This window comes from Corvus hawaiiensis, chromosome 9 (genome assembly GCF_020740725.1).
Source record: "Corvus hawaiiensis isolate bCorHaw1 chromosome 9, bCorHaw1.pri.cur, whole genome shotgun sequence".
Lineage (NCBI taxonomy): Eukaryota > Metazoa > Chordata > Aves > Passeriformes > Corvidae > Corvus > Corvus hawaiiensis.
In genome coordinates, this window is record NC_063221.1 from 27,823,479 (window position 1) to 27,848,910 (window position 25,432).

Sequence of the window (25,432 nt, forward strand, 5' to 3'; positions counted from 1 at the left end):
GGTAGGACATACGGATACACAAAAAAAAAAAAAAGAAAGGAAAAAGTAAAAGAAAAAATACGTGGAGTCTGTATGTTGAACATAAAAAGAAGAGGATTGCAGAGAATTTTATTAATGAATCAGAAAGTTTTACTAGTGTGTATGTAAGAAGATTTACATACACACATGATGTTGAACCGTCCCAACACCCTGGTAGCTGTGCTACCTTAGCAGCACGTATCCAATTGATTTTTGGAACGGAATAATAGAAAACGCTCGGCTTTTCCCGTTCGTTCCCGGGGCAGCGCCGGCAGCGGGCGGGCCCCGCGGGCGGCGGGCGGGGCCGGGCTCGGCGCGGGCCTGACGCGCATCATGGCGGCGCGGCAGCTGCTGCGGGCGGCCCCGGGGCGGCGCCGCTACAGCGGCGCGGGCGCCGCCGAGTTCCTGCACCGCAGCATCGTGCCCACCATGCACTACCAGAAGAGCCTGCCCAGGTACGGCGGAGCCCGCCGCTCCGGGGGGGCGCGGGAAGGGGGCGGCGGCGGCGGCCCGGGGTGTCCGCTGTGAGGAGAGGGCAGTGGGAATGTCCGCCCTGGGCGCCGCGGTGCGCGGCTCTCTCTGTGCGCGCTTCCCGCTGTCTGCAGAGGAACGGGCTCGGCTTTCACAGTGTAGATATGGTTACAAGCCTGCAACTGAAACATCCCCCTGGCGGGCAAAATAACCTCCTGGATGTAACAGGATTGTGCTATAGAAAGCAAAACTTAGGCTCAGAGGAAGTTGACAAAGATACCGAATAGGAAATTTGTGAGAAAGAGATGTCCAGCACGCAGCTGTGAGGGGGAGGCCGAACGGGGCCGGCAACCGAGATATTCCTTCTATAGAACTGCCTCTCCTAGCAGCGGTTTATGGCACTCTGTTCCCTGTAAGGGATTAGCTCCCATCACTGCCATACCTTTGTAACAAGACTGTCAAGTTGGTTTTCTGCCTTTCTTCCCAAGAACATTATGGTGTGCTGACTGATGCCCATCTAGTCCTTCACTTCTCTTATTCCACAAGAAACTTCTGAGGCATTTGGATAATACGTATACAGAAGCATTATCCAAATACATATATATAGTGTAATAGTATATATAGTATGGTATAGTGTGTGTATATATATCTATATGTATAGTATATATAATAGTATAAGGAAGGATGTGAAAGAAAGGAGGCAAAGAGAGATGACTGTGTAAGAAACACAGGCTTCAGTCATGCCCTTGCTCATCAAGTGAACATCTCTGTGTTCCTTCAGACTGCCAGTTCCCAAGCTAGAAGATACAATTACGAGATACCTGAATGCCCAGAAACCTCTTTTAAATGATGACCAGTTCAGGTATGGACAAACACATATTGCAGTGTCATGTTCTGCTTCAAAGCCAAATGTTACACATAACAAGGGTGACTTGTGACAGCGTTTTGACCCTTTTCTTGATTGCTGTAGGAAAACTGAGGAACTCGCTCATGCCTTTGAAAAGGGAATTGGAAGAGAGCTGCATGAACAACTGGTTGCTCAAGACAATCAGAACAAACATACAAGTTACATCACAGGTATGGTGGCCTGCTGGGTGTAGGATGAGTCTGTAAATCATGCTACATAACAGCTCATAATGCCATAAATATACTAGGCTGAAGCTTTAAGAAATCCAGAAACTTGAAATAACCTGCTGTGAGCACTCTCTTTGGGTATATTTGAGCAATTTCAGAGGCTGGTGGAAAGAAGAATGCTCATTATCTAACTTCATCTATTCTACTAGAATTCTGGGTAGATAGATACTGGAACAATAGTATTTTTTCATGAGTTTATAGGGTTTAGGTTAAAGAGGAGCTTATCTAGCATTTCACTTAAGGAAACTAAAGCAATAATTTCCAAATAATTCCATGTTATTTAGCAAGAAAACTAAACTCTGAGGGAGGGGAGGGGTCACAGAGTGTAAGTAAGTTTGGGAGGCAGAAGTGGTCATTACTTGGGACTTAAAAGCCCTTAAAAGTACAAAACTATATTCTTTTAGAGAGCCAAAGAAAAGGAGTGACAGAAATAGGAAAATGAGAATAAATAGAAACAAATCAGGAGAGGGAGACCATGCATGTAGCCTTTTGATTATTCTGCTTTATTATTGCTTCCATGTACAAGTGTCTGCTCATGAAAGTATTAGACATCAGCAGAGGTGGAAATAGTCAAATACCTATGGAAGTAGAAGATTCCCTGTTGCCTAGTGAATGCACTTCTATGCTTGCTGTCTGTTGAGACTGCCTGTTAGAGTGTTAGCTACCACTCATTCTGTAGAGAATACCACATTATTTCACAAAAACTGCTGTTTGGTTTGTTATATTTTACTTTCCATTCGCTTTGAACAACATCTTGGGTTTTTAGTGGTGGCTTTATGTTGTTCATCAATGCTAATCAGTATGCTGCTTTTTGTCCATGAATGGTGGGGTGTCTGTATTGCTTTTTGTTTAGTTATTTTTCTTTAGGCCTCACAAAAGACCTGTTCCACTTGAAATTGGTTTCTGAAAGTATGTAGAGTTGCCTCCACCCTGGACTTTCAGGTCTGGGGTTAAAAGGCTACGTGATGATGACTGATGTGGTTTTGAAGCTGTAGATGAGTGTTACTTACTCACCTGTGAGAATCCGTAATTAAAATTGTAACTTAGTTCCTGGACCTACACGTTGCCCTTCTTACTGTCCAGGTAGAAGGTTTAACCTCAGTGAGATGCACTCAGTGACAGAGAATTGCAGAAATTAATCGTTCAAGAGTAGGTAAAGGCATGAACCACTCCAAACGTGAGGTGTGCACCAAAATATAAAGCTGGGGAGCTGCACTGTATGTCCTGGGAGTTAAGGTTTATCATTGAACCATATAGAAAACAGGGAGGTGGGCCCTTGTTGCTAATGACATGGACACCCATGATATGGAATATTCCAAACCCAGTATTTTTATGATTAGCCAGCAGTATCCTTCTTCATAATGGGGGTTGGGAGAAGCCTTGGGTGAATTACTGCATATGTTTGTCTTATTAAAAGGCACTTTGGTGTGTGTTCATTCATGATCACTGTTGGATTACACGACCCTCTGGTCTGACTCAGGAAGCTGCTTTTATATTCTGACTTCTTTCTCAACTCTCAATTTTCAGGTCCCTGGTTTGACATGTATCTAAAAGCACGTGAGCCTGTTGTTTTGAATTTTAATGCATTTATGTCTTTTAATCCTGATCCGAAACCGGAATACAACGATCAGCTCATACGAGCTACGAACATGACTGTTTCTGCCATACGTTTTATGAAGACCTTCAGGGCTGGTTACCTTGAACCAGAGGTTTTTCACCTCAATCCAGAAAAAAGTGACACTGAGATCTTTAAAAAAATTATCCGGTTTGTGCCTTCTTCAATTTCTTGGTTTGGTGCCTACATGGTCAATGCTTACCCTCTAGATATGTCCCAGTACTTCAGGCTTTTCAATTCTACACGGCTTCCTAAGCTCAACAAAGATGAGCTTTATACAGATGAAAAGGCAAAACATTTGCTAGTGTTGAGAAATGGAAATTTTTACGTGTTTGATGTTATTGATAGAGATGGAAACATGCTGAAACCTTCAGAAATACAAGCACACTTGAAATACATCCTTAGTGACAACAGTCCGGCCCCGGCCTTCCCTCTTGGCTACCTCTCCAGTGAAAACCGAGATACATGGGCATTGCTGAGGAAGAATCTACTGGAAAACGGCAATGAAGAAGCTCTTCAAAAAGTAGACTCTGCCATGTTTTGTTTAAGTTTAGATGATTTTCCTGTTAAAGACTTTGTGCACGTGTCCCACACTATGTTGCATGGAGATGCTGCAAACCGCTGGTATGACAAATCCTTTAATCTTATCATAACTAAGGATGGCACTGCAGGAATTAATTTTGAACATTCCTGGGGAGATGGTGTGGCTGTGCTCAGGTTCCAGAATGAGGTTTTTAAAGATAGCACCACCACACCAGCCATCAGCCCCCAGTCCCAGCCTGCTTCAGTTGACTCTTCTAGAGCAGTGCAGAAACTTGACTTTAAGCTGAATGATGCCTTAAAAGCAGGGATTACCAAAGCCAAACAGAAGTTTGATGCCACTGTAGAATCACTTTCTCTTAACCTAATTCAGTTCCAAGAAGGGGGCAAGGAGCTTCTAAAGCAGAAGAAGGTGAGTCCAGATGCTGTGGCTCAGCTGGCCTTCCAGATGGCTTTCCTTCGCCAGTACGACCAGACCGTTGCTACGTACGAGTCTTGCAGCACTGCAGCTTTCAAACACGGCCGTACAGAAACCATACGTCCTGCCACTGTCCATACAAAGAAATGCTCAGAAGCCTTTGTCAAGGAACTCTCCAAACACAGCACAGAAGAGCTGCAGAAGTTGATAGTGGAGTGCTCCAAGTACCATGGCCGTTTGACAAAAGAGGCTGCTATGGGTAAGTAGCGATTCATCAAACACTCCTGCCTTTGCACTAAAATGTCTGTTAAGGTTGCTGTAAATATTTGCAACTAAATAATTTAATGTTGATGGAGGTCTAATGTAAACTTGACAAAAACAATAGCAGAAGGCTGCAGTTTAAAGTGCATTCTCTAACACTCATTCCTTGATGGAGAGGAGTGCCTCTATGCTTCCCACAGCACCTTTCATGTGTTGAGAATTTTTTATAATTTAGTTTTTGTCCTTAGAGCAGTTGCACTGTTTGAGGATTTCATATACTTACTGCATCTTGAACTCCTCAGGGCAACCAAGAACTTTGGCTTTAAGTCTGAGGAGGTACTGTCTTATCTCTGCAGGGAATAAAGGCTTTAACAAGTTCCAAATCAAACTCATTTTTTGGCTGTTCTACTCCTGGCATTTTTCTAAATGCTTTCTTTTGAACTGTCCTTCTCGGAAGCATTAAAATGGACAGCAGTAAAATTGACTGTTGAGTATTATCCCATAGAGTCTAAAATTTGCCTCCTTTTGTTGGTGCAAGATGCTCTTCCTCTTTAGATTCATAAATTTTAGGAAAACCTTTTTCTGCATTAAATAACTTGGCTATGTTCAGATAAATAGTTAATCAAAGAATATAATGTCTTATTAAAATTGTCTGTTAACACTGCACCTTTGTGTACTCTCCTGATCCTGGGTGAGGCTTGCAGTAAAACAAGCAGGCCCTGTTTCCCTAGGATATGGGCATGAAAAGTCTGAAAAATATTTCCTACCAGTACAAAAATAAACCCCAGTTCTACAGACCTCTTTTGTGACCGAGGTGGGTTTACTTCCCACAGAAGTCAGCCATCTCTCTCATACCTGTTGTTTTATTTCTCCAGGCCAGGGGTTTGACCGGCATCTCTTCAGCCTGCGCTATTTAGCCTTATCCAAGGGGCTGCCACTGCCGGATTTCTATCAAGACCAAGCCTACGCTCGCCTTAATCACAACATCATTTCTACCAGCACCTTGGTGAGCCCAGCTGTGCAGTTAGGAGGGTTTGGCCCCGTGGTGGCTGATGGCTTTGGAGTAGGGTATCAGGTACATGACGACTGGATAGGTTGTAATGTTTCCTCTTACCCAGCTAGGAATGGTAAAGAATTCCTTCAGTGTATACACAAGTCACTAGAAGATATCTTTAATGTTTTAAAGGGGAAGAAAATTGGTAGTTAGACATAAAGACATTGGAACACTTCACAGTTGCAGAATAAAATGCAGATTATGTCTAATTGACATACTAATCAGTGTTCAGCATGGCTGAAACTGCCCAGCTTAATTGACTTCATGTATCTTCATTGAACTTGAATACTGTTAGATTCACTAGGAAATTTCTATCTATTTTAAAGAAATCAGTTACAGACCTTGAATGTATTTCAGGAAATACAAACATTCACTATGTCAAATTAAGTAACAGATCCATGTGTTCTTGAAACACATAATCTAAAATAAAAAGCATTTTTACTGAGTTAATGAACTTGGAACACCTGTGTTCCATGAGCGTTCAGGCGGACTACAGTACTGTGATGCCACTCTTGAACTGTTTGATTTAAAAAAAAATACATGCAATAATTTTAAACATGGAAGAGTGGTTCCATTTGCACTCTTGCAGTAAGCTTTCTTACTAAGTCGTCACACTTACCTCTTTAAACTTGAATTTTTATCAGAACTGATTGTGCCTCAACTGCTTGTAGCCTTTCCACTATAACAGCTTTTAGAGACACAAAAAATGAAGTGGGAGGCTTTAAGTAACCTGCAATCACCAACTGGGTTGTTAAATTGACTGGAAAAGACTGTATTTTAATAAAGCTGTCTACTAATAACCATAAAGTTCTTTTATTGCCATATCTAAATCATACAGCATGGGTAGACCCTCTATCAATAGATCATGTTTCTTACCAAGGTTGGAAAGAAAACTGTTGCAAGTATTCTGTGCTCTGTCTGGTATGTAGAACTTGAATTCCTGCCTTTTAAAGCCTCTTGATTTCCACTCTTTTTCTTCTGGGAGGACGAGTCTTTCTGTGGAGCTGAATTGCACAGTGGTGTTTGCTTCTGTGATCTGTGTACAAGTAATGCAGCTGATGTCCCACTGGCTTGGACAACCAAATACATCAGCACAACAGAAAAGTCTGAGCACATTGGTTGGATGGGACAGATCAGGTTCAGAGGCTCAGAAACCTACTTCCCTTTGCTCTTCCTTTGGGTATCTCAGCTTCCAGGTTCTCCCAGGGTCTTTTTAATTTAGCACAGTAAGTGTAAGCAATACCCTATCCTGGAAGTATGAAATAAGCTAGCAGGGGAGAGGCATGCTTTTCATATGTAAGCCTGAAGGCTTTGCTCCTGTAATGTGTTGTTCTAGTTTTCAGCTGAAAAGCTGTATTTTAAAACTTACTTTAAAACTTAGCATAATTGTTCTTGCTCATTTAAACAAAGAAAGGAAGGTGATAATTTGGGAAGATGCAGGAAATAATACAACAGGAAACAATAATCACACCAAAAGTCAATAAAATTCACTAAAGATTATATGATTGGGTTTTTTTCCTTTTTGGTTTTTTTTGGTGGGGTTTTTTGTTGTGTTTTTTCTTGTTTTTAAACATGAGAACAGCTGGCACAATTGTGAGTGCCCTCATCAAGGAGTACAAAGTCTGTCTTTAACTAAAAATGAGGTTTACTTAATGACATTCTTTGAAAGATAACTTGCTTTTCAGAGGATTGTAACTGTGTAAATGTCAACAGCAGTCAAGCTTAGTAAGAGTTCTCAGTAAGCTCATCTCAGTCTTTACCTGAAGTGACAGAAAGCTGCTAAAGGTGTACCTGTTCCCTTGAACAGTTAACACAGTGCCTTTACTAATGCTTGCAGCCATTTCCTCATGATAGGAGTGGTGAGTGGGAAGACTTTATTTGCTGTGTTTGAGAATCAAATGGGGCTACTTCCTGGTGACAGACTATTAAAACCTTTAAGGCTGTAAGTTGTCTAAGTAGTTACTGTATCCATTAGCTAAGTTACAGTCCACCACAACCATATATATTCCAAAACCCCACAGCATTAAGGAAATGGCACAGTTCAGTCATTATGTTCTATTTTCAGTTTGTACTGTGGCCATCTGCAAGTGCTCCAAGGAAAATATTTTATTAGGGCATGCAGGGGACAGAAAGTACAACTCAGTGATGTCGGTCAAAGGTTGAACTTGATCTTGGAGATCTTCTCCAACCCTAATGATTCTGTGATTCTGAGAACTTAGGTTGCCATTTCTGAAGTGCAGCCATGTAAAAAAGTAACTCCAAAGAAACTGTGTATCTGATGCTTTACAGCTCCATCAGTAAGCATGTCATAATTTATTACGGGTATGAAATTCAGCATTTTACAAATTTATGGGTAACTTCATAGATTCCAACAGATTCCTTTGTTTTTTCATCATAGTCGTTCCAATCCTGTAGGAAATAAGATTTCACAGTGTTAGTCACAGAGCACACAGACTAGAATTCAAACTGGAACTAAATGTTACTCAAAATTTGGGTCTTAGATATCTGTAGAAAGTTAAATTTTAACAGGTGAGAGTAGCAAGAGCACTAACCTGAAATTAAATGAGCTTCAGTCTCAGTGTTTATATATGTATATTTTGGGGTTTATTTTCTTATGTAGTCCCCAGCCTGTAGTGGACAGCAGCCACGGCAGGTGAAAGGATTATCTATCATTTACAATACCCTAGTCAGGTGGGTAAGCAGACAAGCAGATCTCTGCCAAGTAGGATACCAGGGAACAGATTTGACCTTGAGATTCCTGCTCACAGCCAAGGAAGATTTGCAATGCTGGTGCCATTATCCTGAGCTTTAAAGGACAGTGTCTATATTACTTTTTAATCTCTGTGCACAGGACAATGGGCAGGGATCTTCCTAGAAAAATCAACTCACCACTTTAATAACCCCAGCCATTTAGTATTCCAGGTTCTTGCTCTCTGGAATTCTTGAGTGACTTAAACCTTTGTCAGCTCCTAAGTTAACAGATACATATTTCTAAAATGACACTGTTAGTAATGCTGCTTGTTCATAGCTGATTCAGTTTCTCTCTCCAGCTGTGGCTACAGGAAGAGCAAAACCAGTCTAGGGTGTGTATTTTGGACCAGTGACGTGGGGAAAGCAAGCTAGCTAATTAGTTTTACTAGTGAAACTAAGACAACATACCTTTTCTAACAAGTTTATGTCATTGAAAGGTGTGCCAGATTCTGCACCTTCAGCAGCAAACCCTGCCTGCAAACACATTTGCAGAAAGTTTTTAAAATTATGTTGCACTGAGAAAATAATAAATATGATCATTGAAACATAAGCAAAGAAAGTAGCTCAGCACAAAAATGTATTGTATTTCTTTTAAATTAGGTAGAAAGAATGGGCAAGCTCTTTCCTGGTTAGGGTCAGTAGAAGGTTGTGACCCTGCTTTTGAATTGGGAAAATTCAATCCAAGCAAGCAGAGTAAAATGAGGGAACACTGCTCCTCTATTTTTCTTAGCAAAAAAAGTATTTCCAACTATTCTAAGTAATGTTAAACCTTAGTTTCTAAGTTTATGTAGCAACATCCAATTACTACTAACAGCTTTGTGTTCAGGACCCATACAGGCATAATAGTTTCATAATACACTGCAAAGAAAGTAATAAGAGAATGTGGAGGAAAGTGTAAGTAGTTTTGGCTTGAATATTGTCAGAATCCAAGACACTCTAGAGAAGGAGCAGCTTGTATTGGATTTAGGTACACAAGTGACGAGCAAGCTTTATGTGTAAGGAGGATGAGCTGGCTGAGTGAGCTTAGTATCCCCAAACAAGCCTTTCACAGGGGAGAGTTCTTCACTGCCATCACTGTTGCTATTTCTAAAGAGTGCAGAAAGGACAGCCCTAGGAAGGTGTTCTGGTTTATCTTCTATAGGAACAGCTCTCTCAGTTCAGGGTTCACAGTTACCAAGCTGTACAGTAAGATTTACTAGTTTTAAAAACACATTTAAAAATCCCAGCCTAGCATGAGATTCCTTCCCTAGCATGCAGGAAGGGAGCAGCATTACATTACTCTTTCTAACTACAGAATTTTATTAACCAATGACTAAAAATCAAAGGTAGCTTCTTCCTAGTTTTCTGCAAGGGATCTACACTTCCATTTTTGATAAAGAAATCCCTACTAGTGCTAGTCAGACATTTAGCTGTAAGAATGTGCAAAGTAACATGACTTTAAAATATTTTGGGATTTGAATGGAAGTTAAATACTTGGGAGTTATACCACAGAGTGTGGCAGATCTAATAAATCTAACAACAGTAGAGGGATCTGCAGGACACAGTGGCCTTTCTGTAACTGTCAGAAGCCCACGTCAAGGGAACTGCTGGGCTGGAGAGGAAGATGAGCATCGTGGGTCAAAACTGCAGAGCTGAATATAGAACAAACACCAGAAAAATGGAAGAAGCCCTGCTTTTGCCACCTGCAGCTATTCACCAGCCATGTGACTGCAATTACAAACTTCTGCACTAGGTCTAAAAAGAGGGTTTATATCAGAGAAACAAAGGATACTTTCTCCTCTTACGCACTCAAATGTTTGGTGGTGGTTGGGGTTTTTTTGATAACTACTATAATTTAAATAAGACATGCAAACATTAAGCCACTTTAAATTGACTCTAGGTGTGGTTGTATTATGTCCACCAAAAAATACAGAGAAAATACAGTGATTCCATGGCCACATGCCATGTTTAGTGCTATCAAAAGTGAGATCTAAGGTCGTGCAAAAGCCAGGCTGGCTTGGATCGTGCCAACTACAAAGCAGTTGACAAAATTTTGTGGACCTGCGGAAGTCACTTAAACATCAGAAAATTTTCATTTACTGATTTAGGCATCCAAAAATTCACTGAAATACCTCTTCAGGGATTCAAGTACTCTCCAGTCAAGTGCACCAAACTCAGAACATTAAATTAAAACTTGTTACAGCTGTGAAGTCTTTGTTCTGTAGATAAAATTGACACTAGGATGCAGAGCTATAAACATCTCCTACATTTTGTAATCTTCCCATAGATTTTTCTTGAAGTGCAAGTTCCTAGGTCTGGCTGCAAAGCTTTCAAGCAGGAATAAACTAATAACCATTTTGGAATAATGGAATAACCATTCATCAAAAAGATGGACTTCACTTAAATAAATAAAGAACTCCCCCAGCACACTGCAGTGGGGATTCTATTTGTATCAAATTCGTTGTGGGGTTGACTTTTTTGGGCTGTTTTTTAGCACAGCATCACAGTCTGAGAGAAGGATAAGATAGGTTTATATTTGTCAGTCTATTTACACCTAATCCGACTGGAATAATAGGCTAAATATAGCAGGGAGTTAAGTGGCATAGAGCATGACCATGCACAAGAGATGAGTCACTGCAGACTGGCCCTGAAGAATCCTTAAACTCTGAACCTTGAGGTGTGCTTTGCACCAGCCTGTAACTGCCAGTGATCTTCAGGCTTTGTCTGGTTAAGATGCAAATGGAAAAATGCCAATGTTCATTTCCTGTGGCTCTGGTAATGTCAATCCCAAAGAAAATTAGATTGCTTTTTAGAGGACACACACTGAAGTGTGTTCATAACCTGAGCCTTTGATGTACTCTGTAATGTACCAAGGATCAAAGTGGTACCATCTAATGCTGCTCTCCCACAATTCCCCTTTGGGAAAGACTCTTTTGCAATAATCTGAGCAGTGAAGACCTCTCAGATGAATTCAGATGAGCAGTGCTGAGTCACCTGTGAGGCAGTTTGAGTACAACTCCAAGGTGTGCTTAGTTTGGATTTTACTGGCACAGAGAATACCAGTTGTTCGTGTTAGCTGACTGCAGCCTTTTGGTTTGGTTTGTTTTTTGATCAAATGAAGTAAATAAAGGAGCTGTGGAAGGATGGGAATCTGGGAAGGTCTATGATGTTCCAGAACCATTTCAAATAGTGTGTATTTTGTTACTCTAGAGGAAGTACTTCTAAAAAACAGAAACTAATCACAAATAAGAACTCACCTGTGGTTGAAAGTCAACTGGTTCCAGACCTCGGCATTCAAACTCCACAATTGTTTTGAACTTCTCGCTGTCTTCAGCCTGTAATTGAGTCAGAAAACCATTAGTTTCCATCTAATAGAGGCAGTGACAAGCATTAGTCTAGGAATGGATTGCTTGAAAGGCAGCACTGTCATCTCTGACGCCCCAAGTGACAGCAAAATCCTATGGCTCATTTCATGAGTGGTCAATAACTAGAATTTCTTAATCTGCCATGAGGAAGCCTTCAAAAGGAAACCAAGAGGGGCATTATATAATCACCTCTAATTTGAATGATACAGTTCTGTGTTGTCTTATGAAATGTATCACATTATTCTACACTTGAGACTGTGCAGGAGTCTACAAGACAATTTCTGTCTGGGGACAGGACCAGCTTTTTGTGTTCTTGAAGGAGGATGATAGAGCAAAAACTCAAAATAGTGTTAATGGTTATTTATCTTTCACTTGTTACATAGAAGAGGAAACAAACTTACATTGTAAGGCTTGATTGTCTGACTTAAAATATCTAAAACAAAAAAAAAGTATACAAGTGAGCGGCACTGTGTTCAGTTGTATTCAGCACAAACCAAGCACCAGGATCTTTCAAAGAAATTTCCTTATACAAAGCAAAAGAAACAAAGTCAGCAAGCATTTCCTGCAGCTGGACTTCAAAAGGTAGAATTCAATTTTTCTCCCTTCTCCTGAGAAGTTTACACTGCACCATTTTTCCCTACCACTGCCAAAAAGATTTGCACACTTTTGTAAAATAACAATACAGATGGGTTTTGCTCATGCAGAAGCCTGGACTCACCAGGAAGCTTTGCTGTCTCCATGAACGTGATGTCCAGAATGTGCGTGTTGGGAACTCAAGCACCAGCGTACAAGGGAAGAAATCCCTGGTGAAAGCTCTTTACAAATGGTGTCAAGCAAAAATGGGGACTAAAGGATAAACTGTAAAATGGAATGTCCAAGCACGTACCGATGGAGTTCTCCCTGGAGCACAGCTTGCACTTCTGCACCATAGTGGCGCTTCCTCGGCCGCCTTTCAGGGGAGCACTGTCCTAAAATCCGTGACAAGAGAGACATTTTTAACCACTTCAGCTGAGCCACTGGAAACCTCTGCAAAGGTAAGGTGGTTTTTACAATGACCTTTAACTTTTTAAAAATACTGCAACTGCAACAAGGCAGGTTTTTTTATAACTACAGAGATTAGTAATTCAACAAGCTGTGATTATCAAAGAATTATTCTGTTCTAAACTTTAAATAGGGAATAATGGATATTTATGTCTTATCCATATAGGCATGCTCTACTAATTCCTCAAAATACATTCTTAACCATTCTGCTGTATGCAACAAAAAGGGATGATTATTGCTAAGACCAGACAAGTATCCCTGACAAATTTTATCCCACTTTTTCAGCTTCCAAATGCTGATTTAGCAAGCTTAACTCATCTTGATTTACCTAACCTTCTCCAAAAGGATTCCATCAGCATCAGAGAATATGTTACAGCCACAACCTTATTCTGATACCACTTCAAAATTTCATTTTAAATTAAATTTTTACAGCAAGGTGGTTTTTAAAAGTAGATGTAAATACTTTGTTACCAACGGTCACCATTCAAATGGCATATTTCAATTAACAGTCTCCAAATATTTCCAAATATGGAACATGACAATTTTCTAAATGCATGTAGCTATTGAAAAACGATCTCATCAAGAGGGCAAGTTGTCACATCCCTGATGCGGATACGTGTGTAAGAGGCAAGTTTGTGTTCTCATTTTTGCTCAGAGGCAGGTTACAAGGGGCACACGCACCATCAGCCGCAGGTACTGCCACTTCTCCGAGACTTCACCGCAGTTCCCACATTTCAGCTGGAGAACACAAATCGGAAGGTTGAAAGCTGTCAATAATCAGGGATATGCGCCGCTCCCGGCCCCGGCCCCGCGGCCCCGCACCTTGAGGTACCATCGGAAGTCCTGGCCCTCGGCCCGCAGCCGGGTGATGTTCTCCAGCGTGGCGCGGAGCTGCAGCCCGATCCTCTGCAAGGCAAGCGGCGTCAGCCCCGGCCGGCCCGGCTCCCCCCACCCCCATGGCCCGCGGGGCTCCGGCCAAGACTCCCACCTACCCCCATGGCCGTGTGGATCCCGTGGAATTCCCTGTTCTCCGGGCCGTGCCCTCAGCCAAGATGGCGGCCCCGCGCTCCCTGCCCGGCTGAGCCGGCGCGAAGCCGCGTCTGCCCTCAGCCAAGATGGCGGCCGCCAGCGCCCCGCCGCGCGGGAAAGGCAGAAGGTGCCTGTGGGGACGGGAGGGAAAGCGGGAGGCACCGGAGTTTTCAGTATTAAACGTCAATTAACCACTTTTTTTTTTTTTTTTTTTTTTTTTTTTTTTTTTTTTTTTTTTAATCGCAGCGACTTCTTAGACAACACAGACGGGTTAAGAGAAAGCAAAGGCGCGGTTTGGTAGCACTGGGACCACCCTCAGGGCCTGTGGGGGATCCCTTGAAGTCTTTTAACTAATGCTGCACAACAGATCTGCTAGACTAGAACTAAACTAAATACATTTAGGTTGCTTTTCAGCTTCTCCGAAGCTGGGCGGGACGACCAGTGAAGATCCTGGATGGCTCCTGAGTGGCCTGTTGTTTGTCTCTGCTCTGGAGGCAAGCGGGTAAGCCCGGGCTGGGATGAAGGTGATGTGTGTCTGCTATAACCAGTTATCCTGTGTAGTCAGATGTTGTGCTTGTCTGGCCAACAGAACACCCAACTCAGGATAGTAACAGAAGTTTGTCTTGGCAGCTGGCAGAAGTTTCATTTCACAGAGCCAGGCTTCATTCCTTTTTCTGCTTGCATAGACAAGTACAGCCTGTGTCTGATACAAGAGAAGTGCCACACTCTGAAGGCACCATTATAAGTGTTAGAAATCTCACCACAGCTTAGAAATTAAAAAACGCAAATCTCACCCTTTTATTGAGTCATTAACAGTCCGTAACAACAAAAACAACAATTAAAAAAAATAATCTAAAATACACAAAAATTTCAGAAACAGTAAGGAACTGGAACAGGATCCTCCCTTCCCACCCCCACTGCTGACACTGCAATACAAACTTCAGTTTGTCTGATTTATATTGGCTTAATCTTGAAGTGGAGTCCAATAAGACTGAAGACAAGACACTTAAGGTCCTGGACCAGGTAGTAAAACACTCTCAAGCCTTCTGGATCTCTGCAGTGCACAACAGAATGAAGAAAGGGAGGGGAAAAAAGTTTAAGACTGATGCTCTTAGAGAACAGGTTACAGAACTAATGTATTAAAAAACCCAAAAAAACCTATATGGGGACTTTTTAGATGTCATCTTAGATATTACAGATTTGTTTCATTCTACACTGATAGATTAGATATTCTGTACTCCAACTGTGAACATTTAAAGTCTTTACAAAATACGCATTTTTATCATGAAAGCAAGTATCAACAGCACTTAGGATTAAAAAACCACCAACAAAAACCATGGTAGTCAGTGTTTTCAGCTTAGGTGAAATACAAGTATCTTGATTCTCCCAAAGAAATTGATACAAACAGGCCAATGGCAGCTTGGACTCTGTATGTGTGTAACAGGGTTCCTACAGCAAGGTCTCCTCTCAGTGAGTGAAAACACAGCCTGTAACGCCACAGTTACAGGCATTTGGCACACTGTGCTGCAACACAGAGCACTGGTGCCCCCAGGAGCTGATTCATGCTTTGAAACAATATAAAATACATGTACCCAATAATCAGGAAATCCTAATACAGACTGGTAAATAGAAACAAGGGCAGCATAAAAAGCAGAGTACATACTTGGACTGATTTACATCAATGAGGGAACCGATTTTTGACGTGGTAAAGGAGATGTGCTCATCACCAATTACTATCTCGAGCTCCTGAAAAATAAAAGGTTATAGGAACTCACTGCTTCATGGTACCAGTTACAGAAATACTTCAGTACTGTGATGGTTTTTATTTTCTATTACAAATTTCTGTAACAAAGATATTGAATGCAGCAGGTCTGTGGATCGTATTAGCTTCCACAACTACACTGCCACTGAGGGACTACTCAGGTTTTAAAGCAGTATTTGTTTCCCTTTTGGCTGGAAACAATACCGGCTCGAATGAAAAGTTTGGTTACGCTTCCAAGGAGCCAACACATGAAAATTAAAGAACAATTAGAAGAGACATTGTGCACCCACCTGTCGGCCCACTCTGTCAGGAGGAGGCCACAGAGCATCATCTTCTTTTGTGATTTCACTGTCGTCGATTATTCTCTTCAGCTCCTCCATCACACTCTTGTGCACGTAAGCCTGGACACTCAGAAAAAGAAATAAATCCAAGCCTGCCCACAACATCCCAGCAACGACGTGCAACCCCGAGCCCTGCCCAGCGGTCCCTTTCGCTCGCGGCCCCGCGCAGCGCTTTCCTTTCGCTCGCGGCCTTGCCCAGCGGTCCCTTCTGCTGGCACAAACGCCCTCAGCCGCGCTGTGCGCTCTTTTCCTGACTCGCAGCCCGCGGCGCTGCCCTCACCTCCTTTCGGATCATCACATCGTTCTTGTAGTTGCTGTTGTTGGCGTAGCGCAGCTTCCCTGTGGGGAAAGGCCCGGCATTAAACCACGCTGGGGCTATCCGCGGCCCGGCACCCCCCACTCCGGGAGGGCGGCCCACCTCCCCGGCCCCCTGCCCCGCTCTCACCGTCGGGCCGGAACTCGAACTCGAGGAACTCGTGTCCGAACTTCCCCTTGTGCCCCACGTAGTACCGCAGGTAAAAGTCACTCGCCATGGCCACGCCACACCCCGGCACACAAACGTCACCGCGCGGGCCTGGCGCGCGCCTTCCGGGCGCGCACGGAGCGGCGGCGCGCGCGGCCGCCCTCTGGCGGGCGGCGGTGGGAAAGGCCTGTCTGAGGGGAGAGCTCGGTCCCGCTCCCTCAGTGGGACCCCACCGGCACAGAGCCAACATCCAACCGGGAAAGAGCCGCAGTCCAGCCGGGACAGAGCCGAAATCCGTCCGTGACACGGTCTAAAGCCAACCGGGCCGATCCCATAGCGACACGAGACGGTGTCAGGTGAGGGATCGCCACACCTCTGCTGCCCCAGGGCAGAATCTCGGGCCCTCGGCGGACCAGTTATTCACTTGTTACTAATAATAGCCTTCTTGTGATATTTAGACATACTGATGAAAGAGGAATGAAGAGTTGGTGGCCATTTGTTTTGCGTCCTGATGGTTGCATTCAGTGTTACTGCAAGTGGCCCACACAAGGATTGAACCCACGGCCTTATTATTATCAGCCTTATACTCTACCAGCTAAACTAATCCCGGAAGCATTTTTATTTCCCCACTGTGCAGTTATGCTTTTAAGCAGAATGAGAAGAACTGCAGGTTTCTGTCTTCTGAAGCAGTTTGGTGCTTCACTGGGACTGGTGTGTTGAGATCCCTCATCCCTGGTGGCCTGAGGTTTGAGAGTAAATGGACTGGGGGTAAATCCTGCCCTTTTCTGCTTTGGGAACTGCTGGAAGGAGATAACCAGAGACACGTCCTTTTGTAAAACATTCCCTTCTGCAAGAAAAATTCAGAAACAGGGTATCTCTTGTGCTCATCGCTAGACAGGACACTTTTAATTGAGGACACAGAATGGGGGAGGGTGGTTTGTACTGTGGTGGTGTTGGAAATGGGTTTACACTGATGAACGTGATTTCATTTAGATGGTGGTGCCTCACATCCCAGTGCTGGGCTAATGGAACTCACTCTGCTTTCCTTAGAGTTACAGCTAGGCTAAGTCACGCAATATTTGCTGTTATTCGTTGTTTTTCACATCTTCGCACTTGAATATTCCCAGTTGCATTCTGTATTCTTTAGGAGTTTCCATTCTACAAAATGTCTAAAAGTTGTCCCTTCAGTAGAAGAGTCCTACTGATACAGAAATGGCCAATCAGTTGCTTTATAACATCTGCAGGTACTGCAAAGAAATTAAAACGTAACCTTAAAAAATGTAACATTTGTATTTATACCAGATTGAAGGATTTTTTTTGTCAGAATTATTACCCTGCTTATTTTGTGAACTTCGTTGTCCAGTATAAAGGTAATACCAAGTACTGTCTGGTTTGTCTCTGCGTTTGGAGGTTTGGTTTTGTTTGGTTTCAGGTTTTTTTGTGAGAGAATAACTCCACTGTAATTATTTAAATTGTTTATAAGCCCTTTCAGGAATATCAGTACTTAATGTGTATTTATTTAAATTACTGTGTTGGAAGGAAGAGCAAACTGGCTTAGGAGTTATCCTGAGAACCTGCATTTTCATTCCTTCTGGGGGTATCAACTGTCTTTGAGCTCTCTATATTCATTCTAACATATTTTATGATAAATGCATATTATAGGTGAGATAAAAATGTGTTTTTCCTGTGTGTGTATTAGTTTTTTTGTCTAAGTAAAATAAATGTCATATTTGATGGCGATACAATGGGTAGAGAATTGCTGCCAATGGTGTTTGGGTTATCTTGACACATTTACAATCCCAAACATGCTATGCTTGAATGCATTGGCTTAAGTATGTGTTTGTGAAAGGCACAAATGTGTGCATTGCAGTTCTTTTCATTCTGCTTAAAAGCATATATAAACAGTGATTGTTCTGTCTCTGAAGAAAATATCTCTATAAACACACATTTTAAGCATTATTTTACACATGCTAGAGGGGCTGTAATGTAACAGTGTGCATATGGAATCTTGATACTGGTACTGGTTTATAATGGCTTTGGGTTTGGGTTTTTTTTGTTTGTTTTTTAAAAAGAGCAAAATTTACATGATTTTCTCCTCTGACCTAGGGACTTGGAAAAATGGGAGAAATGAGATTACTATTTATTTGGGGTTTTTTCTCATGTCAATAAAAGAGCAGATAGCTTGGATGAATCAACCTACTCTGGATCCATAATTTAACTTAGTTTTAAGATTGCAAGACTTGTGACTGTTTTTTGAAATAGTTGTATTTCTGCTATTTTTTTCTCTTCACTAGAAATGTTGAACACTTTGGAGAACTGGGTGGCAGAATTTTTTCACAGATTGCAAATAAATCAGGTTGTTTTCTGATATTTTTCCATGTCTGTAACTTGTTAAACCATGCTCCAAACACAGAGAATTTTATGCAACTCTTTTTCCTTGTATCTGCAGAGGCTTTAATTCTTACTGATTCCCCTATCAGTAAGATACTGATTTTTCAGTAAGAAAAGACTACTTTTGCTGAGAAAAGTAAGACAATATAATCTCTGAAAGTTAAAAAAATCCCTAAAATGTTTCTTTAACACGTGCTCCATAGCATTTTAATGTGCTCCATGGTGAGGATCTTGACTTTGCACGTAGATCCTTGTTACACTTGTGTTACTTCTTCAGTTGCTGGGAAGAGAATTTTGTTCTGGGTTTGAAGAATGTTAATTCCTTTGCCTCTGCATTGTGTGAGAGATAATGAGAATCAAAATACAGCTGAGTCAGCAGTGTATTGTGGCTGTTAAGAGACGGGCCGGGGGGTGCTGTGTTAACCCTAAGCTGTGCATTTTATTGTGCTATTTAGGAAAGACATCCCCGTTTGTATTTTGAAATTGCAATATGGGGAAGTTTCATCTACTTGGTTAAAAATACAGCTCTGTAAGAAGGAACATTTATTGTTTTGGTGCCAAGTAAAACAACCTTATTACTCTGAGGTGAGGTTTTCCCCACAGGGCAGTGCTGCTGTGGCTGGTTATTGACTGAAAGACTCTGTTTGCTCACAAGGCAGTTCTCACGGGTGATGACTTAGTAAACAAAAATGGGGTGTATTGACTTCTGTGTTAGAAGAACCAAATCCTAAGCCTAGCATACACTCCTGTGTGTAAATGAGTGCCTGAAAAGGAGACAGATTAGTGGAAATTTACAGGACTGGAAGGGTCTGTTCTTGTTGCCGGGTTCACCCCCCTGCCCTCAGACAAGATCAGTTCTCCCATGTGAATATTTGTGTGAGTTTTAATGAAGCTTTTTGGTTTTGATTGATTTTGATTCCCTGCTTTTTCTACAGATCGTTTTTGTGTCAAATGCCAGTTTATAATGTAATTGACTTATTTGATAAGTCAGCCCCCATCTGAATCTGTTTGGTTTGGCAAGGCTGGAAGTTGGGATGCAGTGGTGTATGAGAACTGAGAAGAGTATCTGGGGTCCAGTACTGATGAATCCACCTCTTTAGAGTTTATTTCCACAAATAATTTAAGAAAACAAATATTACTTACTTAAATGGTTTATTTATTTTCCATGGTAGAACTGTGTCTTGAACTTACACAAAATAGGATTTGCTCTTATTTAAAAAGAGATGTGTGTTAATTCTCACTTCAAAATTTTACAGAGATAGTTATGAGGGCTGACATGGGGGAGCTTGTCTCCAGTAGTTGCTTCTGAGGAAGAATCTGCCCATTTAGACTGAAATTAGAGGACTGAATTGCCCTCTAAGTAGTTCCCCAAAATGTTGGTATGACATAAGAAAGAGGTATTTTATGTCACTGCATGTTTTAGGCTCTTCATTTCGACATTAGCCAAGTGCTGTATTCTAGTCAGGTGTTTCTGTGTAATCTGATTTTATTTAAACAAATCTGCCAAACTCTTTAAGGGTTTCCCTGGTGGCAGGGAGTGAGCACAGGTATTTATTTAGCCTTCAGCCCATGACCTTCCTATAGAGGTGGGTAATGTCTCTATAAATGTGGAAATAAGCAAAGGAGTGTTGGACATTTTACCTCTTTGATTGGAAGGATATCCTGGTTGTGCTGAGTGCTCAAGATGATATTTCAGACAAGGGCTACAACGAAACTTTTCTTTGCTTCCATCTGGCCTTGCTTTGTCTTCAATAAGCACTGTTCTATTTTTTTTTTCTTTTATTTGAAATGCTTTACCAAGTTTGTTTGTTTGTTTGTTTGTTTTTTAAATCCAAGGTTCTGACAGAACCTTCTGACACACAAGAATTTCACAAGCTTTACAGAGATGAGAGACCTGGGGCAGTGCATATATAATAGAAACTTCTAGATTTTATCTGTAGGCATGCTGTGCTGCTCTAAGTGGGCCTCATGTTCTCTGTTACACTTTGACAAGAAGTTAAATTGAATTTTATTTCTTTCTAACATTTTTACCTGTATACTTTTTAATTGATTTTGCATTTAATTTTTTTCTTATGCTTGTCATAATGTCTAAACCACCCATTCTTCCAATGTATTTGATTTCAATATTTGAGTCTTTTCTTTTCCCTTACTCTATAAAGAAAGAAACTGGTGTAGTAGGTCAGGAAATCCAAATCTAAGGCTTCATTAGCAAGAAGGGAAACACCTCAGGCATATCTGCCTTCTCACAGAAAACTTCCAGCCTTGCTTGTCCCCCGCATGCATCAGACTCTCCAATCTTCACAGCCATTTGAAAATTTTTGTCAAGAAAAATACATTGCTTTCCTTTTACATAGATAATTGTGCCTTCAAGCAGGCTTTGATCTGGTGGATGCAGAAGTCTCATCCATTTCCTGTGCAATCCTTGCTTTTTAAAACCTTGTACAATTTTCAGGGATCCCAAACAAGAAGCAAACCCCCAGCTTTCAAGAGATCCCTTGCAGATAGACTTCATGTGCAGGTGATGTGCTGAATTCATTCAGGGTTACCATGGCAACCCCCTTTATTTAATCCAGAAAAAGATTGCTTTATCAGTAAATGTACTATTCCACAGTACCCCATGGCTTTTGTTCAGGGGTCTCTAGTTCTGAGGAGCAATAGATGGGCAGGCCCTGAAATTAGCAGTGTCATAGATCCTTGTTGCTCACTAATGCTCTTTATTCTTCAGCTCTAAGTATACCAGCATTTAGTCTCTCCACCTCTTCTCTGGGCTTTTTGGCAGAAAACGGTTCCTTCCATATGCATGAAGGCATATAATCTGAGATTCTGGGTTTTCAGCATTATTATTTTACAGCCAGGAGATATAATTCTCAGTCTTGGTGTTCTCCTGTCCTTTTCCTCTGATCTCAGAGAGTTCTTGGTCATCTTTTTCAAGATTCTGTTTTGCTGTGCATAACTGCTCTCCTGCCCCTAGGAGCCATCAGATTGGTTCTGTTCCATGTTCATGTCACTGGCAGGTTTTCAGTGATATAAAAGTAAAAAAACTGGAGAATAGAAACAACTAAGATGAAAAGGATGATACTGGCTGTAATACAGTAATCCCCTTCCAGAAGCCAGGGAGTTATTTCTCATAATAAAGTGATCTGTCTCTCTCAAAAAATTATTCTTGATTTCCCGTCAGTCAGGATTACTGTGACTGTGAGTCCATCCTGTCAAACCATGGGGATGGTGCACCAGCAGTTCCTTATTGACAGCAGTTTAACAGAGGGGTGGATGGCAGCTTCAGGAATTAATGTATATATTTTTATATATTTCCACACAGGCAAATGCACTTGCATATGCTTTCTCCTATGTCAAATAAAAGGCCTTGCCCACAGATGGCTCTTGGCATTAAAAGGATTGGAAATAATAACACATTTCTCTTTTCAATGAATAAACCTATTTTGCTGTTATCCCAGGCAGCAACATCCATCTGTTGAACATTACTTGGGCATTGCCTCCACAAGAGAAATATTACAGGTAAAATTATGTTTAGACTATCATTATATTAATTATGTAATTATCATTCATTTACATTATATTTTTACTTCATGCTGTTTATAAAACAGTTTGTGTCAAGAATCCAGAAAATTATCAGGAACTCATCACAGGGAAGGTTAATTTCAGGTAACGTAGTTTGTGCTTCTGATTCTTTGAGAATAGCGTACAAAATTATGTCAGTGTTCTGTATATAATATCTGGTTGATATACGAGATAAAACATTCCATTAACATATATCACTTTTAATAGTCTTCACTGTGCAGGTCATGAGCTGATGCTTGTGTGTTGCAGGATCCTGTGGAGACACAGGGCTGGTTTGGATAGGCAGTCATATTCCAGCCTAAGTATCCACTCCTATTCCAGTACCTGCCTGTGTGGTCTTTGCCCCTTGTCTTAGGGCCATGTCACAGATCTCTGATGGTACCTACAGAACCTGCCCCTGTATTGGGGTTGGGGAAGATGTGCACAGTTTCCTCTCTGTGGTGGCAGAAACCTCTGATTTAGGAAGAACAAAAGAGCTTAAATGCTTGCCCAGTCACTTTGCATCCTGCAGTGGAATAAGAAAGGTCAGGCAATAACTTTTGTTCAAAAAGAAGACTTCAGTGGAATGGATTTGGTTTATTTAATAGTAAAGAAAAGGTCATGTCTTTTGTTCTTTTATTATCACATACATTGATTTTGTAAAGTTGAAGTTGGTTTATCAGCATTTGTGTTCTATGGCTTTGTTATTTCAGTACTGGAGAAAAGGTCATCCTCTTGCTGGGTATCTGATATTCCATGGTCCATTAAAACTGCATTATTTCTGCTGAAGCTGCATTTAGGTTTTGGTAGTTTTTTCTCTCTCTTTTTTTTTTTTCCCCCCCAAGCGTCACTTGTCCCAAGTCAACCCAGCTCCAGCTGGGTAGTTTTTCCTGCAGTCTGGTATATCAAAGGTGCCTGCATAGGATTGTATCTGTTTTATTTGGGTTACAGAAACAAGAATGTCCTGGCTGTTCTAGCCTCATAAGCCATTTACGTTCACATAGATTTTTTTCAGGTTTTGTTCACTATTCAAGAGCTTGAAGAGATTCCCACTCTACTGTCTTTTCTTAGGAGAGTGAATTGCATTCTGTCTCAAAATCAAGTGTCAGTAGAAGACAGTGACTGAGTTTTTTGCATAAAGTAAGAAAGAAAAATGAAAATATTTAAAAATATGGAGGTCTGATGGGAAATTTATAATGTGACTCTTCTGCTAAGGAAGTAATATTTTTTTTACAGCCAGCTCATCACTGACTTGTTTGCCTTACTTCAGTCCAGCAGTCTTTGAGATGGTCAAAGAAGAACTAAAAAAGATTTACTTCAATGTGCTCATCAAATCAGAGATGTTAAGCCAAATGAGTGTCAGTGGGGAAAGGCTTAATTTTAGGGTAGTGGTAGAAAAGAAAGTAATCACCTTTTTCTTCCTGTGTTGTCACAAGAGTGTAAAGAAGGGGCTGGAGGAGTTGCCTTTTTATCAGAAATTACCATGCAGTTCTTTGCATCGTCTTGTTGAATGTAGTGAATGCCAGCACAGTAATTATATGTGAACACAATTTTCAAACTGCCAAATATTTTTGCTTTATACTAAGTACTGGTACTAATGATCAGGTGCCAAAGGCTGACAAGAATTCACATCTAAAAAGTTATCCTCTATTTTTTCTTTATAGTTGTTCTGTTTCTTGTCAGCAGCACCTGTGTGTATGCACTTGGAGGTTAAAATTCCTTGTTAAAGGATTATCAAATCTTCTGAATAAGTCTCAGCTGGTGCCATCAGCCCCCCACCCCCCACAGTTCCAGCCCAGCTGCCCTTTGTTTCTTTCTAATTGCCATTGCTTTCAGATCATTCCCATTTCATGTTCCTTCCCTATCAGTTCATCTCACCCTCTCTGGAAGCAAACTTTATACTTTGATCAGCATTTACTTTTTAAAAATGTTGGTGGAGAAGAGGAGATACTGGAGGCCTGCTGCTGCAGAGGTGGGGGTAAGTAGGCAAAACTGATATTGCAGAAGATTAGTGTCAGCCAGCAAAGTTACTGCTTGATTTGGAAAAGATGGATTCCCTGTAGCCCAAAAAACCAAGAGGTACTCTCAAAAGTGCAGTGGTTAATACTTTATGAATATAATTTCACATCTTGTTGGAGATTCATTGGGTCTGATGACATAAATATTCTGATAGCTCTGTGTTGATTTTTCTCAAATGAGGGAATCAAAATAATGTATGGCTGTAGACTCCTGATCAGATGCTCCTGATCTGCAGGAGCACCTGAAGGTTATTCCTCTTTGGCCTTGTTCTTGTTGTGCACGTAGAGTGTGCTCTAAAAGGGACACATTAAATCAAAGCTCACCGTGTTCTGAAGCCCTCATAGCACTAATAGCTATTGACACTACAAATTATGTTCTCTTCATTAGGATTTTTGCCTTGAAGTGACTCACTGAAATTGAAAGGTTTCTGTATACCTGCTCGTTAGTTGGTGCTGCTCCACTATTTAGGATTAAATTGAACCCTTTGTAGCCTGCCTGTGTAGGTCACACAGATGGCACACAGGTCCCTGAGGGAAGAGGGAGATAATTCTGCATTACATTAATCTATAAGTACAAATGCTGATGTGTGTTTGTGTTTTGGCCAAGATGTGAGCAGGTGTTTGATGTTGTGCTGTTTGTGCTCCCCTCAGAAAGCTCCGGTTCACTTCCCTGGCCCATCCCTGCCCTGTCCAGTTCTGGGGGGTGGTTTTGCAAAGTGCCCACCTGCTCTGTAAGGTGAAAACTCTCAAAGAGAAGCCATCTCTGCCAAGACACTGTATTATCAGGTCAGGTAGTGGAGGTCTGCTCACAGTCATTTGTGTTACTGCAGTGCTTTGCTGGGCAGTCACATTTAAAGCATGATCAGTCCAGAGCTGGTCCGTGTGGTCACTGGGCAGGGACAGTGACCGAATGACAGGGACTTCGTAAGCCCAGTTCTGTGCACAGGACTCACTAAATTAATGACAACAGGGCAATCTAGGCACAAGTTTAGTGGGTTTAGTCCATCCTTCTTTGGGTTGACCAGGCTTGTCTGCAGCGTCAGAAGCAGTGTGGGAGTGGTAAAACACCAGCTGCAATGAAAAGGGGTACATTTTGACTAAATTCAAGAAGTATTTCAGATCATATGGTGGAGGAGCTTTGTTTCACTTTCTTGCAGATCAAGGGAATGCCTGGCTTGGCTCACCATGGGAGGTACAGCTCCCATTCAGCTGGGTTTTCCTGA

General features: G+C 41.6%; 3 protein-coding genes across 6 annotated transcripts; 1 reads left to right on the plus strand and 2 right to left on the minus strand.

Moving 5' to 3' along the window:
• Positions 1-335: 335 nt before the first annotated feature.
• On the plus strand, positions 336-7,011 carry CPT2 (carnitine palmitoyltransferase 2). Its single transcript, XM_048312754.1, has 5 exons — positions 336-473; positions 1,271-1,351; positions 1,460-1,566; positions 3,151-4,455; positions 5,333-7,011. Exons 1-5 carry the CDS (start codon positions 352-354, stop codon positions 5,662-5,664), a joined length of 1,947 nt encoding a protein of 648 aa, XP_048168711.1. The 5' UTR covers positions 336-351; the 3' UTR covers positions 5,665-7,011.
• A 772-nt stretch (positions 7,012-7,783) lies between these two features.
• CZIB (CXXC motif containing zinc binding protein) lies at positions 7,784-13,750 on the minus strand. Of its 4 annotated transcripts, XM_048312755.1 has the most exons (8): positions 13,640-13,750; positions 13,470-13,553; positions 13,329-13,385; positions 12,493-12,574; positions 12,008-12,039; positions 11,499-11,576; positions 8,671-8,736; positions 7,784-7,920 (listed from the first exon to the last, which is right to left on the minus strand). In XM_048312755.1, exons 1-8 carry the CDS (start codon positions 13,643-13,645, stop codon positions 7,843-7,845), a joined length of 483 nt encoding a protein of 160 aa, XP_048168712.1. In that variant the 5' UTR covers positions 13,646-13,750; the 3' UTR covers positions 7,784-7,842. The 4 variants fall into 4 exon arrangements, with proteins under 4 accessions (XP_048168712.1, XP_048168714.1, XP_048168715.1 ...); XM_048312757.1 differs by lacking the exon at positions 13,329-13,385; XM_048312758.1 differs by lacking the exon at positions 8,671-8,736.
• Positions 13,751-14,450: 700 nt separating this feature from the next.
• Positions 14,451-16,376, minus strand: MAGOH (mago homolog, exon junction complex subunit). The gene is made up of 5 exons (XM_048312760.1): positions 16,225-16,376; positions 16,060-16,118; positions 15,729-15,839; positions 15,340-15,422; positions 14,451-14,730 (listed from the first exon to the last, which is right to left on the minus strand). Exons 1-5 carry the CDS (start codon positions 16,310-16,312, stop codon positions 14,631-14,633), a joined length of 441 nt encoding a protein of 146 aa, XP_048168717.1. The 5' UTR covers positions 16,313-16,376; the 3' UTR covers positions 14,451-14,630.
• Between the last annotated feature and the right edge of the window lie 9,056 nt (positions 16,377-25,432).

Bases quoted from the DNA above. Each gene is read 5' to 3' on its own strand.
- CPT2 (XM_048312754.1), top strand. From the start codon at position 352: ATGGCGGCGCGGCAGCTGCTGCGGGCGGCCCCGGGGCGGCGCCGCTAC. The intron at 1,352-1,459 runs GTATGGACAAAC...TGATTGCTGTAG, and splicing joins TTAAATGATGACCAGTTCAG to GAAAACTGAGGAACTCGCTC. The intron at 4,456-5,332 runs GTAAGTAGCGAT...TTATTTCTCCAG, and splicing joins GACAAAAGAGGCTGCTATGG to GCCAGGGGTTTGACCGGCAT.
- CZIB (XM_048312755.1), bottom strand. The intron at 13,386-13,469 runs GTGCGGGGCCGC...TGTGTTCTCCAG, and splicing joins ACTTCCGATGGTACCTCAAG to CTGAAATGTGGGAACTGCGG. The intron at 12,040-12,492 runs GTACGTGCTTGG...TTTTTGTTTTAG, and splicing joins CTCCAGGGAGAACTCCATCG to ATATTTTAAGTCAGACAATC.
- MAGOH (XM_048312760.1), bottom strand. From the start codon at position 16,312: ATGGCGAGTGACTTTTACCTGCGGTACTACGTGGGGCACAAGGGGAAG. The intron at 15,423-15,728 runs GTGGGTGCACAA...TTTATTTTTCAG, and splicing joins CTGACAGAGTGGGCCGACAG to GAGCTCGAGATAGTAATTGG. The intron at 14,731-15,339 runs GTATGTACTCTG...TGTGCACTGCAG, and splicing joins ATTGATGTAAATCAGTCCAA to AGATCCAGAAGGCTTGAGAG.